Genomic DNA, 21,462 nt, shown 5'->3' on the forward strand with positions numbered 1-21,462 from the left:
ATGAACACACAGAATCAAGAGTGAAACTGATGATGTCCCTTTATATGTTTACAGGAGTACACAGAAGAAATTGAAAGGTTAAGACGGGATTTGTATGCCAACCGTGACAAGAATGGCATCTTCCTCTCTGAAGAGAGCTACAAAGATATGGAAACAACCATAGCAGCACAGAGACTCTCACTAGAGGAACACGAAGAGAAAATCAAAGCAATGCTGGAGGAAATTGAGAAGGTAGGAGGCATTCTATATTATGCATATAGTAATATTACGATTAGCTATCAATTTTTCTAGGATTTATGTGTTGGGTCTCAAAGGTTTATCACTGACTGAGGTTGGGGATCATCAATTAGTAATGGTCAAAGTAAGATGCAGTCATTCCAATGTCCTGATTGAGTACACATATTAACATACATAAGGAAGCTCTGTAATATGTGCTACTAACCAATCACGAGATGTGGGGAGTCTGATGGACAGGATGTCAGATGCAAACTAGTTCCTTTATTTCTAATTATTTGATTATAAAAATATGATAAATTGTACAGTAAATTTCTCTTCTTTAATAATCATCATGAAGATAGTGGTGTGGTGAGATCCTGTAATGTTAACATTTCATGAATGTTTTGTTCTTGTTGTATGAATTCATTTCAGATCAATAATCTGTTTGAGGACACAAAACAAGAGCTGACTGAGAGGACAGAGCAACTTGATCACACTACAAACACATTACATAAGACACAGAGGGTAAGTTGGTATGTGAACTTGCTCAAGGCAAGGTTCTTCAGCGGTCTGTCGATTTAGTGCGGTTTGCAGTCATAAACACAGAAATGGGTTCTGATTGGCTAATTGAATCACGTCATTCACATTGGTATCTCATTCACCAAACAATCCATGTAGCATCGCATGACTTATGATGTTGAAATCCCTACATCCCAAGCAATATATTTACTTGTTCATTTTCTTATGTTTTTATTGTGTTTTGCTCCTTATTTTTGCCAATATCTCAATTTCATTAATGCTGACTTTGGTCCAGTTGAATCAGATATAATGAAGATCATGTTGGCCTTCTATATCAAAATTACATGAGTCTTGTAATACAACTGACACAGGAAACTATATGAAAAATGAATTCATGTTCATGAATGAATTAATGCCACTTCCTATAAAATTTAACCCGATCCAACCTGACCTGGAGAATTTAATATGGTTCTTCCCTGACCCGGAGAATTTAATATGGTTCTTCCCTGACCCAGACTTAAAAATTGATCAAGTTGTTTGTGTCACGCTTGAATACAGGTCCGGATTGGGAAATTAACAAACATATTCCCAAAGGATTTGGAATGAATATGGTCAGTGATGATACATGATCAGTGTGTGAGGCCAGCTGCTTCCCATTTGAATATAAATCACATATTTAATACATGTGGCCTAACCCACCTGGTTAATGGTTATTTATAGATCACAGGAAGCTACACTAGATACACATGTTCAACTCTTAAGCTTTTATTTTTGTTTTTCACCAAAAGACTTTACAGATTACCACTCAAGATAGGAATGAGCAAAAATACCTTGTGGGTGAGCATGTAAAGTGTGAGAAGGACCTTCATACAGAGGCTACTCAGGTAAGTCTATCTCAGAATGTACTATATAACATCAGTAACAATAATATCATTTTCAGTCACATGTAACAGGAATTGCTTTGCATTGTTTACAGTGTTATGTGACAATCATATACACTAAGGCTACTATGTTATATATTTAAATGACAACCAAACTGCTTTATAAATTTTAAAAAAAGAACTACACTTTCATTTACTCACAATTTCAAATTTCAACCTGTGGTGTGCATAGAAAGGACCAGTGATCTAAATCTTCCAAGGGCTGGCTTATTTATCTAATGAGCTTTTGAGAAATTTATTTTGAATTTAGGTTTGTAACAAATTTGTTTTATCTTTTCTGTACACTTGTATTTCTTCCTAATTAGCTGCTGGGCACGGTTGAAGAGAGTACAGGTGATGTGAGTGGACTGCATAGTAAACTGGACCGCAAGAAAGCAGTGGAGAAGCACAATATGTCTGCCCAGCAGAGATTCAAATTTGATTTTAAAGGTCACATCCAACAACTCCATGATAATATCAAGCTGTTTAATCAGGAAAGGCAAGAACAGTGCAGTGAGCTTCAACAGCAACTTGGTAAGCCACATTCCAGAAGGAAAAAAAATTATTTCCTTGCCCTCGTCTGGCCGACTGTCCCAAACATTCTGACTGAAAAAAAAAAGATTTTGCAGAACAAAATATATTTTGTATCAAATCATAAATTATTCCTTTATCATTTGAAGCTAAAAAGTTATTTGCTGCGCCTCATAATCACCTAGAAAAAACAGGTCTTTTTGAATTACAATTTTGTAAATCAAAAAGCTCAATGCATCCCACTATGAAAATATGATTAAAGTATGCTAAAAATTTCTTCAAACAATAAGACGCATATGTTAATGCTGTCTTTATTTTATGTAGTAATTGACTTTAATTAGTATAAGAGTGTTTTTGTTCTTCAATCAACCAGCAAACCTGGCAAAGGGATTGTGTGGTTTTGAAGTAAAAAAGGAAAAACAAAACATTTTGCGACTGATCCATCGTTCCAAGGTGGACTGTGGTAAAAGAAAGGTAAAGGAGACAATCCTGTATAAGCAGTGATCAGAGTGCCCATCTCTCTTTCATTGGTGATTGGGCCAGACTCCTCTATGCAATGTTGCTATAGGGGAATCGCTACACCTCCTCCACAGCAAGTTTGTTACCTTCCCAGCATTTAAGAATGCCGGTACCAATTTATACACCTGGGTGGAGAGGAGTAATCAAGATAAAGTGCCTTACTCGAGGGCACAACACGATGGTGTCACCGGGACTCGAACCCGCAGCCTTCCCGTTATGAGTCGGAGCCTGTTCCACTCTGCCACCATGCTTGCAAGCAAAAATATTAAATAATAGGGTTGCGCACCTGCTTAGAGCAGTGTCCCTGGATGCTAAGTGGTTAAAATGGTGGATCTTATGCCATAGTAGTTTAAAACGTAATTATGTTATGCATGCTGTTTATTTTTATGTTAATAGGTGAACGGATGAATGAGGAAGAACAGCAATCCAACAATTTATTGACGCAAATGACTACGGCAAGTGACAATCTGAAGGAACAAATTAGTGAGATGAGTGGACAATGCGAGGAAACACATTCAAGTTGGAAGGCATGGTCCACAGAAAGCCAGAATCAAAGACAGAAACATCAGGTATGTCATCTTTCTTGTGTACTGAAATTATTTTAAATCATATTTTTTCCCTCAACCAAACAAACTGACAAGTGAAGGGTTTTTGTTTTCAAAGAATTTATTGTACATTAACAGACTCGGGGGAAAAAGGTTCATTTAGCCTGTGAGGGCACTAAGGCAATCTATCTAATCACTTGCTGTTGTTTGTTCAGCTACAAGTTCAGCGCGCGTCAATAAGTCAAAACTTATACTTGCGTAAATTCTCATAAGCACATGGCAGGTATGCAGTGTACAATTAGCATAAGGGTTTCACCCAAGTGCATGCAGGCCATTCTATATCAATGTTTTTTTGCCAATTATAAGCCGAACAAACTATAAACAATGTGTTCCACGTTCCTAATTTTGGGGTACCAATGCAATCTTACAATTATGTTGAGAGTTTCTTGTGCACATTAATTATGTTTGCAGGAAACGAGACAGCAGACTGTTGAAAATTTCATCCAAGATGTTTTCACACCAATAATGGCTGACCTTCAGAAGCAGTTTACCAGTTTCAAAACTTCCATATCAGAGTGGCATCACTCTGTACAAGAACAGGTTTGTATTATGGCAAGGTACACTTGCCATTTATATGGATGGCTCTTTCATACCTAGAGATAATAATGAACATTTGCATAGTGCTATTGTTTTAAATTTAAACAAAAAATTTCAAAAATAGTAAAATGTTTACTTCCGGAGCAAGAGGTCCTTATTTCTAAATGCTTGTTGAAGCAGCCAGTGCTAATCAGGGTAATGATTGGCTCCTCAACACCTTGCATGACTTTAGCATGGTAGTAGAACAGACTGTCTCAACACTGAATCATTAAGAAATGGGGTATTCAATTTATAAACACTACACTCCCTCCCCCCTGGAAGACATGACCTTATATCTCCACACAGGGAGTGTAAATTTCAAATGGGGTTACCTGAATGGCTGAATCTATTTGAAATCTACACCCCCTATGTGGAAGATTAAGGTTGTATCTTCCACAGGGGGTGTATGGATTTCAACTTGAATAGCCCAATTCTACTTTGGATTAGAAGCTTGTTTTTTTTCCTTCATTAATATTCAATACATTGGGAAATATGTATAAAAAACCAAAGATTGATTGACACAACCAGAGATAGCTTCCAGGGGTCTACCTTTGTCTCAGAGCATAAGTATTATTGATTCTTGTTTAAGAATTTGCTGATAACCATTTGATTATGCAGATTTTATTATCGTATAGATCTAATTGAGAAGGAAAGAGAAAAACTGGCTTTGACTTACATTTACAAATAAACACTATTTTATTCTCTTTTATGCAAACCATCAGTTGGATACCCAGAACTCTAAAATGAAAGATTTTCAGGATCAAAACATATGTCATCTAGACTCACTGGTGACCTTGGTGGATGAATATCACAAAACACAGTCAGATATGCATGAGAATCAGCAGAGTATGGTGTCCAAGATGGCAGAGACACAGGAGGCAGCAAGACAGGTAGGCTGATACTTTATTCCACTGAGTCTGACATGCTTTTATACATAATATGAGTCACATGTTGTGCTTTCTAGAAAACCAAATTCACTTTTTTCTGCTTTTCTGAATTTACCCATTCAGTGGAATTTGATTAAATTACTAAAAGCCCCTTTGTTAATGTATTATGTTCAGAAAATGGATCTTAAGTAGTATAATACTCCCATCAGGCTGCGATCACATAGAAGTATATACGGTATTTGCTATATGAAATCGCTCATTCGATCAGGCTGAGTTCACACTCCTATGTGAACTCAGCCTGATCGAATGAGCGTATTTCGTATACCGTATACTTCTATGTGATCGCAGCCTCATAAAAGGCTATCCCACAACCTTGTTTCACCTTGAGTTTGGTAATTATTTTGTCCATTTTGCAGTTGAATTGTGCACGCTAAACTCATTTTGCAGGGTGTATACACATGCGTTCATGGGTGTTTTATTGGCATGCTTGCCTCGCAATGGCGTAAAGGCACTGATGTCACTTGAGATGAAAAAAGTGTACTTGGTAATCTCCATATTTATGTATCATTATCTACAATGTTTATATTCATTTATTTGATGTTACAGGAATTGATGGAGGAAATGGTTGCTCTTCTTCAACAGAAGATGCAGAAACAGGCCACCTTGCTTAACACTGACAAACAAGAAGTAAGTTTTTTTAAACTTTTTCAAAGCAAATTGGAATTCAAATGATAATTTTCCCTGAAAATTTAGCTTTTTAAGGTCTGCTAAATACAGCAAATTCAAACCAGTAATTATATGATGGTTCAGATACTTACAAAAGGTCTGGGCAGTTACACATGGATTCAAGTCCTTGGACCAATGTACAATGAATATTTTCAATCATCCAGGTAGATCAAATAGTTGACTAAATTATAATTCTATCAACTGGACTTACTAAACTCTTCAAATAAAGTTTGGAAACTTCCAAAAACTGCTATGTATCAGAAATATTTGAAATCTATTTCCATATTGTTTCATATCAATACAAACATTGTTCTTTTCTGTAAACAATGACACCAAACTTTTGACCATAACTTATTCCATGTTTGAGTAACTGTCTTTGAAACACAAGGAGGTCTCAAACAAAATGTGCCAAATCTGCCATTGTCTGCGCCATTTGCACCAGTATACATGAGAAAGGAATATCACACTGTTTCATTGAAACAATCGCCACTTACATAAAATCAGAATAAGCCTACAAGAAGGTTTCCGACCTCCTTTTACTTCCGACTTTCGCATGATGCATGCACATTAAAGAAATATTTAATAGGCCTACAAGATGGTGTCCGAAATAATTTGCCGATTTTTATTATGCATCTTCATCTAACTGCTACACATGCTATGTCTTCTGGAGGTATTTAGTTAACTATTTAGGTCAGTCTGCAAAAGAATAAACCTGCCAGATGCTTTCCGACTTTGTTTTCTCAATGGTGCACGCAGTGGCACATACATTTTATATTTTTTATATTTTTCTTTAACCATGCATAGACAACTGCTATACCCAGTACTGTCTTCCAATTGACATTGGAAAACATGAACAAAACCCCATGTTAGGCCTACCCACTGATACTATAATGATTAATGATGATGATGATGATGATGATCAATGATTTTCTGAACTTAACAAAGCATGCTTTAAGTAACAAAACCCAATGTTTCCAGAAATGTATCAATTTGTTTGTCTACATACTTTATCCAATTTCGTGAGCAAAGGTCCCATACAAGGTCAAAGGTTAACTGAGGTCACCAAATCTTTTAATAATTAATTTTCAACTGTGCATCACATATCCAAATTTCAGCTTGATCAGTCATGTGATTATGGAAATATTACGACTTTAAGATGACCGCTTTCCATGTAAAGTATAGAGGCCCTGCATGAAATTATCGATTGGCTCCAAACAAAGGATTTGAGCCGGTGTCCTTCACCGTAGTTATGGCGGAGTGCAGTCCATTCAATCAAATGTTGTCATCAACCTATTTGATCGTAGTGCAGGGTTATGTGTGTGAGGCGAACTGTCATGGTAGATTGCAATCATGCTTTTGTTGAATGCATTTGAGTAGTCCGCCATATTTACGGGATGATACGTCACATGCAAGGCCTCTATAGTAAAGTAGCACTTTCAATGAGTGATAACTCGTAAAGGAAGCATCTTTCTGTATTGATTTATTACTTTGATGGAATGGTTCTTAGGTATTGCCAGATTTGATTGCAAATTCGTAAGGCAGGCCCTTGGACCCCCGCCGTTACGTGCTCGGTCGCACAAGTGCTCCCTCACAATTATGTGTTCCATTTTTGGGGTTTCTGGGGTTGGCAGGTATGCAAAAGGTACATATTTAAAAATATAGTTTTAGGGTGCAAAATACGGATTTTTGTTCTTCTGAGTACGGAAATCTGGATTTCAAAGTTGGCATGTCTGACAATAACGTCCTTATCCTCAAAGTTGTGTTTGGCCGCTTTTGAGGTGAGTGTATACCGCAGAGTCGTTAAGCCCTGTTGAACTGGGGTGACGATGTTACATGCGCTTATGGAGAGGTTGTTTTGTCTCTCCTATGTAGTAGTCCTCACAGTCCAAATCCTGGCAGCTAATCGCATAAACAATGTTTGCATTGAAGAATCTTTTCCTTGGGATGGACTAACTTCTGTCTCGGAGTGTTACAGGGTTATAATGAGACAGGGATCTGGTGCTGTCCGAAGATCCTCTTTAGCTTCTCAGAAACATTGTTTACTGTAATTATTGATTGATGGGAGTCAATCTGGGTGCATATTAATTACATAGATCACGTTAGATTTCCAACTGATACAAAGATTAAGTAAATGCTGCTCTGTCTGAAGATCTGAACATGAAATCTACTATTGAATTCTATTTGCATCTATGACATAACGCTATAATATATACTTGTTCCTTATAGATCTCCCAGAGCATAGAATCAACGCAGAAATCCAGTGATTGTCTTCAAAAGGATTTCACTAAGTAAGTATTTTGTGTCTAAATAACCCAGCTCCAGATTTATTCTACTTGTTGTAGCTGTAGACTAATGGATTTCCTCTCTATTTGCAATGACTTGGTAGATGCTTTATTTGACAAAAAAAGAGAAATAAACATAAGTAATTGGTTACACTCTAAGAATGAAAACATCATACTTCATTTGCTCTTCTCAACAGTTTCTTTGCCAACCTATGGGTGCTGCATTGGTAAAAAGCAGTGTGACTCGTGGGAGTTTTTATCACCTTTTGTGGGCACTTTAGAGCAGCTCATATTTTCATAAAAATTACATGCATTTTACCTGTTTATAAATTTCTTTCCACTCACACACAAATTATTTCGCTTGTCATTACAGGAAAGATGAAGAAATGCGTGAGCAGAACAACCAATTCACTTCAGAAAATAAGACCAAGTATGACAATTTGACTTCATGTCTATCAGACCATGCTAACGAGGTATGTCACCATACAAAATGTTGCACTCATTGCCATACATAATATAGAATGTCTATTAACGATTGGTACCTGGCCATGCCACAACGTTATCAAAGATAAATATTTGAGTATCGGTTCCATTTAGAACTTCTTTCAATCTGAAAGTTGATATCAAAATTAATATGGGGTCTTGTGTAGTACAAGTAAAAGGAAGGATATTGTGATCTTGATCATGTTGTTGGTTAAACTGGGTACTAATCATACATTTATTTTCCTGTCAAATTCACAGAGCACATGTACTATCACCAATCTGTCTGAGATCACATCTACCACGGAACACAAGGTTGTTAACTTCACAAAACAACAGCTGGAAAGTGAAGTTGTGCAAGACAGCGTGGTGACAGCATCTGTATGCAAACACATGGAAAGTACAGATGAGTATGTACAAGATCACATCAGTAAAGCTCAGGTAAGTGATTGGATGCCCTAACTGACTGGGGCATGTTAACTTATGTACAAGTTTAAATTATAACCTGTTTTTATTTCTTTCTTTTTAAATATTTTTTATACTCCCCCCAAGAAAATAGGTACTTAAAACAAATTAAATAAGGCGACAAAAACAAAACAAAAAACAGGGCCAATTGAACCAGATTTTGAGTCATGTGTCTTTTTCTGCATCTTACTATAATTATGGTAGTGAATTGTTGTGAGTTTGTTTGTTTGCTTTTTCTATTTTGATCTAAACATAATAAGACATACACAAGAAGAAAGCTTAGATTACTGAAAGTAACATCATTGTAGATTTTTTAAGCTTTCAAGATTTGTTAAGGTCATTTAGTCTCTTCCAGAAAAATACTTTAAAATCCTGACCAACTGACTCTACTTGACAAGTATCTTAAACATGATAAAAGTTCCATCAAAGATATTGTTCATAAGAAGTGCATGTGTAAATTGAAGTCTGCTGGTTTTACTCTTAGTCTTGATGTGTGTGTGTATTGCCAATACTATTGGCAAATGATTTGTGTATGACATGTGCAAACTGACACCTGTATGATGCTATCTAACACCTATTTTATTTCTTGAAACAGAAATTGACCAGTGACCTATGTGCAGCCACCGCTAGTCATACAACCAGTATGGAAGCAAATCATAAGGCCCTGGCATCTACGGTTGAGCAGTGGGCAGGAGCCATTGGAAATGTTGCAGATGATATTACACAGTGGTCAGAGTCACACAGAAGCCAGGTGGACAAGGCTCAGAGTAGAGTAGACATTTATATGAAGGAAACAAAAGAAGATGTTCCTACTGGTATGTAGACACACAGGCAATGTTTTTTTACTTAATCAGCTCACTTGTCTAATTCACAATTAAAGTACTTGTTGGTCTCATGTTTTAATTTGCTAATCAGGGTGTAGCCTTTCTGCACAGGTTTTGCCAATTTAAATGATTACCGCCGAAATCTGCTTTAAGTTATGGCAAATAAAAATGAATGTTTCTTTTTTCAACTTCATCATGTGTTGCTTTCATGTCATATTATACAACTAGCCTTTGAACAATGTTGACGCTTAGTTCAATTCTCATTATTAATGTTTATGTGTCAAATGATACTTAATTACTATAAGATGTTCATCCTATGAATATTTCTGTTGTATTTCACAATCTAGGTACAACACCCCAAAGGCGAGACTTTGTCTATCCCACACGCTTAACAGTCACTGAACCACACAATGACCTGCTACATAAATTCCATACAGAACTGATGACTGGTGATGCACCCAATGTCCCCCTACCTGATGACACCATTGAGGTAGGTGAAAAGGGGGGAAATATGCACAGAAGCATTGCACCTGCTTCTCTGACGTCAGCCACAAGACATATGTTTAAAACTTTCTTCTGTTAATGATCAATGTTGCTTAGCTTAGCACCATTTAGCACAGTTACCAAGTTACTACATCATAGCGGATAATTTTACTAAAGCTATAGTTCTTTTAGCCAGGTTTGCTCAGTGCAAATTAGAACTAAAGAATATCCTCTACACCCTGTGTTTTAGGGCATCATTAGGATTAGAGTTAGAGTGCAGGGGACTATGCCCAAATATTTATGATCATCTAAATGCATACATTTGACTACAAGTGCTGGTGCACACATGTGCCTCAAACAGATGTATCAACATTAGACATTGCTGACCATACTAGGCTAATAGTTTTTGATTGAAACATCATTTCAGAGACGTTGTGATCCCTGTCTAACTCTTAAGGATTTGGGTGACAAATTGAGGATAAAAGTGGCATATAGGACAATGTAGTACTACTTTATACATGTTAGCCAGTTTCTGAAAATTTGACAATCCATGACGAACCCAGTGTAAAGTTGCAATTTGAATATCTAAGTTTTAAAATGGTATATCACTTGTTATAAATAAGGTGCTCAAAAGTCAATTTTGATCTTGAAATTTCTGGCGACTTTACACTGGGTTCGCGGTGTATAGTCACAAATGTTTTTAGCTTAAAATTACTGAAATTGGCTAAATGTAACAATTTAATTCATCTATGGCATTGTTATTACAGCTTGACTTGGACTCAATGCAATCCAGGAGTCGTGTTTCGAGTAATGAGGCCAGTTTAAATACCTCAATGGAAATCCTTAGCAGATCATCACCTACTGAAGAAGACACCGCTGACTCATTGTCTCACTCACAGGTAAGCTATTGTAACTCTGTTTCCCTATATCTCAATTCCACCATGCTATCAGCATCGGTCAAAATCCAATATTTGAACTGAATTAAAGTCAAATGTTAGTTACCATGTTCTTTCTATCCGAGGCCATCAAATGTTTGATATGACATGTATGCACACACAGATGATATTATGTGACCATTTACTTTTTGAGATATTTGTCTGTCAAATTCTCGTCAAAATAAGCTTTACAATGATATTTTACATGCCCACATTGCTTGTTTATAAGGTAGTAAAAAATCAGTTAATTGGCTAGGAAATTCTATTGTTTCAATGGATCATATATCAGAATAGTTCTGCCAACATTACTGCCAATTTTGTGGTGGATGGATGGTCACATATTGTCATAAATAAGTCCTACATGTTTTTCTTGATTCCTAAATTTTAGTAAGAATTCTGTTTTATTTAACATATAATTTTATTTATTTCCACCAGAATGATGACACCAAAGAGAACTTTATTACTCCAGCCTTGAGACGAGCAAAGGTAACAGTCAGGAAAGGATCCCGGGATCGCAGCAGAACACCAAACAAGCAAAATGCAGATAAGCGCCCTCGAACACCAAGTGGCAGCAGGAATAAGACTGTAAAGGCAAAAGTTGAAGGGAAGCAGAAGAGCTCATCACGCTTGCCGCTAAGGGCCAACAACACCCCAGTGTCATAAAGAGATTGAGTGTTGCCAACAACTTTATCATGTGTGAATTTTTATACTTTGTTTATTGCGTAGATTAGCAACAATAAGATCAACCAAACTGCCAATTGAAATAGCTTACTACATTTATCTAAGCTACGTGTCTATGGTCATCATGTCCTCTAATTTAGTGTGTTGTTCTGTGAAAAGGGACATTATTTGCAGGGAGGATGATCAGAGCAATATTTTGGTGGGTTTTTCATTCACTGGTTCAGTTTGGCTTTGGTGTCTCATCACCTCACATGGACCCAAAGATGTAGGCACTGCAGTTGGTATTTTGAATTCTCAGACAAAATTATACATGCCGAGTGTTGTGTCAAACATGTGTGCATATTTCATAGAAGCTGTAACCTTAGTGACTGGCTGCCTAGTAACAACATTGCATAACATTTTTTGGGTTTGTTTCTCAAACGTTTGTATTCTACAGCATCATATGTGTGTAGTATGCTTGTGGACACACTCTTTGCTTTCAAATTGTACATGTTGTGTCTGAGAATTAAATATAGCAACAGTAGTAGGTAATACAAGTCATCATATGCCAGCAAGGAATGCACATGGGCAAGTGCGGACAACATGGCAAGTTATCTGTCTGAGAACTTGAGACAATGCTTATGTGTACTAATATGAGTAGTGATGAGAACTGAAAAAGTTGTATGCTTCTGGTCAGATTAAATTCTGTTAACATATGCCTGAGGTATTTAGTCTCTTTGGGCGCTGAACGGAGCTATGATTGCACAGTACCACAAGGATAGATCTTTTCAGACAATTCCTGAGGTGATAATTTCTCTGAATACACTAGTTTCATAACAGTTAGAAAGGAAGTTAGTCAAGGCTAATTCTCTCTTTACATGAGATCCTTCAGAGAAAATACCAGAAGGATGAAGGCAGGTAAATAGCACATGAGATCTTATCAACTGCGTGGGCAACAACAATAGAGCTGCCCACCCAGATGAAAAGAATTTCACTTGCTATTTACCTCCCTGGTATGATGCCCTAACTATGTTTGGAACAAAGCTTCCAGTGCTCATAGTAGATTTTTGAACAACGCTTACGGTGTTCATAGAATGGTCACACAAATCTGTGTAGGCTATGATGTTATTTATATACCATGATTGTAAAGATGTAATTATTTTCTAGTTATTGCTATGTATGTAGACAATTTCCTTAATTTGCAATCATACACTAATTAGTGTGCTCTGATGATGGATGGTTAAAGCCAGTTTGGTGTTGGGTTCAGTGAACATTCTCTTTAAAGGAATTTACTTGCCATTATTTATTTATTACAATGGCTCTTTATCAAAATACACCAAGTCTTAGGTAAGCCTGTGAATAAAAGATTGGAATGTTTGTTCTCAGTGTAAATACTTTACTGTTTACTACCATGCTTGCATATCAAATATCTGAATGCCTATTCCATGCACTTGAACACAGCTCTCCCCAGATTCCCCGTTTCTGACTTTGCTATGGACTAAGTGTATATTGAATACTTATTTTAAGAGCAAACTAAGTCTTCATATTTTATTATTACAATTTGTGATCAATGCAGATATTTTTATATCATGTCAGCTACAGTAACACCGCTTCCATATCGTCTCGAGTATTACAGGAGGGACAGATGTTGATTTTAATTCAAACCTTGAGCTACAGCTATCATGGTTGTATTGTGTTTTTAGCATTAGATTCTTCCTTTTACATATTTCAGTACATCCAAAGGTTCAAGGAAATTGAAAACCAAAACAAATAGTGTGATGACTGATGAGATGTGTCAAATAGTTGTAAATACTTCAGTATCTTTATAATATTTGAATATTTTTTTCATACACTGGACTTCATTACAAATTAGAGTACTCTGTGTGAGTCTGTCTGTATTGTACATTGCCTGTTGGTTTTAGTCCAACCTTGCATTGATGTTACCATCATTGTCATGTATCTAGTAGTACATTGGTCGTCTTCTTAGCACTACTGTATTAATGTTTCAAATTATGTATTCTCATGGTGTATTTATTTATTTTCAAAACTTGGCCCAATATTCACTGTGCATTGCTTTCATGAAACATGGGTAACACTCATGTCTAAAGATAACATAAAAATATTAAAAATTCAAAATGGATTTTCAAAAGGTTCAAAATCAGTTTGAAATTTAAGGGTTAAATTAAGTTAAGTTCCCAGTTGCTTAGTCCACTAGAATATCAGATATTGTGCCAAATTTGCCAAACATATTATTGACCGCATGCAGACAAAACTAAATAATTTCCTATTGTGCTTTGTGTAAATCATGGAAGGTACATTTTGGCAGAGGAAATGTTTCTCATTTGGGTATAAGATAAGATTATTTGGTAAATCTCTAATTAATTACACATTGACTGAATTACATTGTAATATACACATACAAATGGTAGCTGGGTTTTCTGATAGTCTTTTGACAAATTTGGACCAGGCTCTATTAATAATTTTGCATGCTGTAAAAAATTGCCCAATTATGCAAAATTACTACATTGTTTCCAGGTGTTTTAAGTAATCAAGGTAAACCTCTTCATAATGGTATTTAATGTACATATTTTTTTAAAATTTTGAACAATTCAACAAATAAAGACAACACAAAAAGAAAGTCCTCACTTATGTAACTCATCATGTTATGACAATTTGATTGACAAAAGCTTGTTACTAAAAGCTCTAAATTGACAAAGATTGATACTAGTATTTGAAATTTGCTGCATTTTCAAAAGTTGCAAATCACAGTCGGAAATGCTACTGGTCAAGCTCGGTTGCCCACGATGAGCACTGTCCCAAGTGTCCCTACAAAGCATGGTTTATTCAATTGGTAATTTGCAATGAATGAATTGTTACAATGCTTGTACTGCTGTACACATGGTGCATGGTGTGATCAATATTACCCGCTGGTCGTTTTGGGCTAATGTCACAGTCAAACTCTGCAATTTACTTTTGCGTACTCCTTTTTGCAACTTTTATAAGGGCACGGTGGCTCAGTGGTTACGGCCTTGGACTCATAATCTGGAGCTTGTTCGACGTGCGTGGGTTCGATTCCCCGTCCCACCACCGTGTTGCGCCCTTGGGCAAGGCACTTTGCCTCGCTTGCCTCACCCCACCCAGGTGCAATGGGAAGCTGTTAGGGGTAGTCACAGTCGTTGTACTGATGAACCCTGCTCTACTTGTAGGCTGCAAACGTGGTTCCGACATATTCTAATGACGGCGGAATAAATGTAAAGCGCTTTGAGGCTGTTTACGGCATAAAGCGCTATATAAATATCTACATTTATTTATTTTTATTTTTTATTTAAAAATGCGCCAAATTTCATAAACTGATATCAATCTCTGGTTTTAGAGTTATTGGTAGGAAATGTGGCATCAACTTCGAGCTAACAAGTTTCTGCACTAGATCATATCAACCAAATTGTCATAACATACAGGTTTAGATTTATGACTGGATACATAAGTGAGGACTTTCTTTTTGTGCTGTGCTTATTTTGTACATAGTCTTCTGAATATATACTATGTTTAACATTAAAATGGAGCATATTATGCTGAACTCTAACATGTTGTTTTATTGTCATTTCTGTGCTATTTTTTATTTCTCCATCCGAATGAAAATCATCAATTTATTTAATTATGGATTGAATCATGTTTCACTGTTGTTTAACAATGCGTCGTCTGTATGGTTTACTTCGCAAGGACAGCTTTATCATTAACTTGCGTCACTTTACGCTACTGGTAAAGTGTGGATTCATCAGTTTAACAATGGTTTTCTGTTTTTGTGGAGTGAATGGTGCTTTCGGCTACCACGGTCATATGCACCATTAGCATGCATAGTCCTGTTAAACTCTAGACAGCTGTATTCCACTGCGATACGTTTTATGCTTCACTGCACCTTCATTATTTCCATTGTCCAGACGGCGTGGTGCCACGTTGAACATGTTTCCTGTGTAGTTACCCATACGGTGATTTCAATTCCTTTCTGTCCATTCCAACAAATCAAACGGGATCTTCTCAGAGCCACGCCAGGCTGAGTCAGCCGAGGAAATAACTAAGCCGTGGCCAAAATTCAACATGATCCTCCGGCTAGCTGAAATCCTCGCATCCAAGCCCCATTGCCCAAGTTAGAGTGACCCACGGACACCACGAGGAGGTTTGGGTTGAGTTGCCCCGGGAGTTACCTGCGAGCATTCACTGTGCCAGCTCTACGGGCCTTGCCGGACATTAACAACGGTTGCTCCTGTACAAAGGTATAGGAAGAATTGTTGAATGGATGATCACCAATAGTAAATTGGATCTGTCACAGACCTGAAACATGTGATCCCATTTTCAAAGTAACTAGTTACTGCTGATATCAGCATTAATATACATGTAGTAACTAGCTTCTGCTGATATCAGCAGTATGAAGTAAATAGCTAATGCTGATATCAGTATTAATGAAGTAACTAGCTACAACTGATATCAGTATTGATGAAGTAACTAGGTACTGCTGATATTAGCATTATGAAGTAAATAGCTACTGCTGATGTCAGCATTGATAAAGTAACTAGCTACTGCTGATATCAGTATTAATGAAGTAACTAGCTACTGCTAATATCAGTATTATGAAGTAAATAGCTACTGCTGATATCAGCATTATGAAGTAACTAGCTACTGCTAATATCAGTATTATGAAGTAAATAGCTACTGCTGATATCAGCATTGATAAAGTAACTAGCTACTGCTAATATCAGCTTTATGAAGTAAATAGCTACTGCTGATATCAGCATTATGAAGTAACTAGCTACTGCTGATATCAGCATTGATGAAGTAACTGGCTACTGCTGATATCAGCATTGATGGAAGTAAATAGCTACTGCTGATATCAGCATTATGAAGTAAATAGCTACTGCTGATATCAGCATTATGAAGTAAATAGCTTCTGCTGATATCAGCATTATGAAGTAAGTAGCTACTGTTGATATCAGCATTATGATGTAACTAGCCACTGCTGACATCGGCTTTATAAAGTAATTAGCTACTGCTGATATCAGCTTTATAAAGTAATTAGCTACTGCTGATATCAGCATTGATGAAGTAACTAGCTACTGATATCAGCATTATGAAGTAAATAGCTACTGCTGATATCAGCATTATGAAGTAAATAGCTACTGCTGATACCAGCATTGATGAAGTAACTAGCTACTGCTGATATAAACATGGATGAAGTAACTAGCTACTGCTGATATCAGCTTTATGAAGTAAATAGCTACTGCTGATATCAGCATTATGAAGTAACTAGCTACTGCTGATATCAGCATTGATGAAGTAACTGGCTACTGCTGATATCAGCATTGATGGAAGTAAATAGCTACTGCTGATATCAGCATTATGAAGTAAATAGCTACTGCTGATATCAGCATTATGAAGTAAGTAGCTACTGTTGATATCAGCATTATGATGTAACTAGCCACTGCTGACATCGGCTTTATAAAGTAATTAGCTACTGCTGATATCAGCTTTATAAAGTAATTAGCTACCGCTGATATCAGCATTGATGAAGTAACTAGCTACTGATATCAGCATTATGAAGTAAATAGCTACTGCTGATATCAGCATTATGAAGTAAATAGCTACTGCTGATACCAGCATTGATGAAGTAACTAGCTACTGCTGATATCAGCATTGATGAAGAAACTAGCTACTGATATCAGCTTTATGAAGTAAATAGCTACTGCTGATACCAGCATTTATGAAGTAACTAGCTACTGCTGATATCAGCTTTATAAAGTAATTAGCTACTGCTGATATCAGCATTGATAAAGTAACTAGCTACTGCTGATATCAGCTTTATGAAGTAAATAGCTACTGCTGATATCAGCATTGATGATGTAACTAACCACTGCTGACATCAGCTTTATAAAGTAATTAGCTACTGCTGATATCAGCATTGATAAAGTAACTAGCTACTGCTGATGATATCAGCTTTATGAAGTAAATAGCTACTGCTGATATCAGCATTGATGATGTAACTAGCTACTGCTGATATCAGCTTTATGAAGTAAATAGCTACTGCTGATATCAGCATTGATAAAGTAACTAGCCACTGCTGATATCAGCTTTATGAAGTAAATAGCTACTGCTGATATCAGCATTGATGATGTAACTAGCTACTGCTGATATCAGCTTTATGAAGTAAATAGCTACTGCTGATATCAGCATTGATGATGTAACTAGCCACTGCTGACATCAGCTTTATAAAGTAATTAGCTACTGCTGATATCAGCATTGATAAAGTAACTAGCTACTGCTGATATCAGCTTTATGAAGTAAATAGCTACTGCTGATATCAGCATTGATGATGTAACTAGCTACTGCTGATATCAGCTTTATGAAGTAAATAGCTACTGCTGATATCAGCATTGATAAACTAACTAGCCACTGCTGACATCAGCTTTATAAAGTAATTAACTACTGCTGATATCAGCATTGATGATGTAACTAGCTACTGCTGATATCAGCTTTATGAAGTAAATAGCTACTGCTGATATCAGCATTGATGAAGTAACTAGCTACGGATATCAGCTTTATGAAGTAAATAGCTACTGCTGATACCAGCATTGATGAAGTAACTAGCTACTGCTGATATAAACATGGATGAAGTAACTAGCTACTGCGGATATCAGCTTTATAACATAGCTACTGCTGATATCAGCATTGATGAAGAAACTAGCTACTGATATCAGCTTTATGAAGTAAATAGCTACTGCTGATATCAGCATTTATGAAGTAAATAGCTACTGTTGATATCAGCATTATGAAGTAACTAGCTACTGCTGATGTCAGCTTTATAAAGTAAATAGCTACTGCTGATATCAGCATTGATAAAGTAACTAGCTACTGCTGATATCAGCATTATGAAGTAAATAGCTACTGCTGATATCAGCATTTATGAAGTAAATAGCTACTGTTGATATCAGCATTATGAAGTAACTAGCTACTGCTGATGTCAGCTTTATGAAGTAAATAGCTACTGCTGATACCAGCATTGATGAAGTAACTAGCTACTGATATCAGCTTTATGAAGTAAATAGCTACTGCTGATATCAGCATTGATGAAGTAACTTACTTGACAATATCATCAGGAGGTCATCTATGGTCAAATAAGGGCAAGCCTATGTTTTATTTCATTTTATTTTATTATATAGCAGATTTTAGGGCCTGAGTTTGACAGAACTAAACCCTGTCAAAAAGATACGCTACTAAATCTAAATCCGAGAATTGCCCAATTGAGTATAGATTGCCAGATGTTCATTCTTATCTGCAAAACATGCAAGGTCTCTTCATGGTCAGATTAGATGAGTTCAAAATAAGTATGGCCTATATTAAATTCTTATGAAATCAGGTAGAAAAGATGTACCCTATGTGCCCGCCCACACAGGGGCGGATCCAGATTTTTGAAAGACGGGCACATCACTCATGCAAAATTGTCAGACATTTGTTTTTTAAAGGATTGGTTGGTTTTAATACTAAACAGTGGCGTGCACAAAGGGGGGGGGGGGGCAGGGGCACAGCCCCACTTTTGTTGGTCATTCGGGGGAAATCAGTAATTTCCCCAAAAATTACTGATTTCGCTCTCATCAAACTCCATTCGGGGAACTGAACAACCCCCCCCATTTTCAATGTGCTGCGCACGCCACTGGTACTAAAGCTACTAAAGCCTATACTTAAAACAAAAGGAAAAGGTGGTCTGTGTTAACATTAATTTGGGTCGGATGCCGCATCAAAAGATAGGAATTATCCAAATGTTTGATTTCTTGACAATTACTTGTCACGAAGTTCCTAGTATAGTGACGAATTATAAGCATGTCAACAATTTCGACATTTTTGTAAATTCATTAAATGCGATTTGTTTATACTCGATTAAGTTTGCCGTTGTTCGGGATCGGTATACTTAAAGATACGGTCAGAATTTCGACTTTGACACCTGTCAAAATTAGGAAAATCATAATTGACCATTTTTTATGTTATATCTCATTGTAATTAACAAATCATTGACAAACTCACAAGATACATGTGTCAAGTTAAACTTTAATAATATAATGCACACTTTAAAGAGACGTGCATATTTCTTACGTTTATAACTATTAATAATTTTATCAACGATTTCCGGGTAATAACACAGCAGCACAACATGCACGTAACAATTGACCGATTTTGCGTATTTTCACGAGCAAGTTTGTCACTAATGAAGAGATTTAGTAAAGTTTGGAAAAAAACAAATGGAGCGCAACAACATATTTTGCCAGAAAATTGGATTAAGTTACTTTCCTTATTCAGATTTGTCAGGGGCCTATAATATCGTATTTCACTATCTCATCTTTTGTGTTTCCTGTAGTTATAACACGTGTATAATTTTAAATCACAGCGTATTTGCGAAATGTTTGAGATGGACGCCTTGCGGCAACAATGCATCGACAAAATTTATATTTTGGTAAAACAGGTCAAAATTGAATCTTTAATTGTTCCGCAAGTAAGGAACATTGATGTAATTTAATTAAACATCTATATCTGGAATGATATTAGATCTTTGTGTTTTTACATTGTCGGATATTATCCCCGATATTATCTATCAATGCAGTTTATAATATTTGCGAGAGGTACACTACAAAACAGTGTCTAGAGACAGTCGGGCGAGTGCTCCACCAGAGAGTCCAGGTCTTTTCTGAAGTAAACACTTTTCTAGACACCTACCCAGCAAACACAAAACGTTTTTAAAACGTTTTAAATAAGTTATATTTTGGATTTTGGTTTAGGTAAAAACGTTTTTTAAAACGTTTTTAATATCAGATATTTATGAAGGTCATGAAATTGTTTAAAACGTTTTGTATGAAAACACACTACAACAATAGTTTTAAAATGTTTTCGAAATATCATTGTAAACTATTTTTGCAAACATTTTTGGCCAAATATTTTGTCAACACTTAAATAACATTATGTTAAAATATTTGCGCCCAGCAAACACAGAAATGTTCTTAAAATGTTTTTTTAAACGTTTTAATAACATTTAAATGTCGGGTTATATAAAGGACTTGAAAACATTTTAAAAACGTTATTGTAAATATTTTGGGCAAACAGTTTTTGCAAAATATTTTTTCAGCCCCAAAATAACATTCTGTTTACAATGATTTGTACCAAGTTTCACAAATGTTTTTGGAATGTTATTAAAACGTTTTTATACCCTTTATATAACCCGACATTTAAATGTTTTCTGTAAAACATTTGTGTTTGCTGTGCAGTAAATTACCAACAAATGTTATTTAATGTTATGAAAACGTTTTATACCATTAATGTGCCCTTTATATAACCCGACATTTAACGTTTTCTGACAACCTTTTATAACCTTTTGCGAATGATGTCGAAAACGTTTTGTGTTTGCTGGTAACTATCTTGTCCTCGATTTGTAAACATGTTTAAATGCTATACATGTTTAGGAATTTGATGCCTTGTGTTTAAATATTAAACACATGATGTTTTGAAATTTGACATTGGTGTTTAGGTTATAAACGTGTTTACAAATTGATGACAAAAAGTGTTCAATCTCTGGACACTGTTTTTGCAGTGTAAGTAATCATGGTAATGGAGCGCTAAGACAGTACAAAGAGTCAGATAAATATTGCGATATACTGTGGTTAAAAGTTATGATTGATTGTTAATACGTTAAATTCTAGTCCCGTCACCAAATAAACCTTAATAGTAGAACTCTGTTTTTCTCGTTCTAGTGACACAATTTCAATCAAGTTCCGGTATTTGGCAGATGAAAGGATGTGTCTC

At 36.1% G+C, this 21,462-nt stretch overlaps 1 protein-coding gene across 1 annotated transcript in view; it reads left to right on the top strand.

Annotated features, from left to right (window-relative positions):
- Positions 1 to 15,211, top strand: part of LOC140147500 (uncharacterized) — a 35,565-nt gene extending 20,354 nt beyond the window's left edge. The window contains 15 exon segments of the mRNA XM_072169280.1: positions 55 to 231; positions 649 to 741; positions 1,524 to 1,619; positions 1,982 to 2,189; positions 3,102 to 3,274; positions 3,722 to 3,850; positions 4,609 to 4,776; positions 5,380 to 5,460; positions 7,726 to 7,787; positions 8,155 to 8,254; positions 8,523 to 8,702; positions 9,322 to 9,541; positions 9,898 to 10,040; positions 10,801 to 10,932; positions 11,404 to 15,211. Coding sequence (XP_072025381.1) covers positions 55 to 231; positions 649 to 741; positions 1,524 to 1,619; positions 1,982 to 2,189; positions 3,102 to 3,274; positions 3,722 to 3,850; positions 4,609 to 4,776; positions 5,380 to 5,460; positions 7,726 to 7,787; positions 8,155 to 8,254; positions 8,523 to 8,702; positions 9,322 to 9,541; positions 9,898 to 10,040; positions 10,801 to 10,932; positions 11,404 to 11,631 — 2,190 coding nt within the window. The 3' untranslated portion in view covers positions 11,632 to 15,211.
- Positions 15,212 to 21,462: the final 6,251 nt, after the last annotated feature.

The sequence above is a fragment of the Amphiura filiformis genome, chromosome 3 (genome assembly GCF_039555335.1).
Source record: "Amphiura filiformis chromosome 3, Afil_fr2py, whole genome shotgun sequence".
Taxonomy (NCBI): Eukaryota; Metazoa; Echinodermata; class Ophiuroidea; order Amphilepidida; family Amphiuridae; genus Amphiura; species Amphiura filiformis.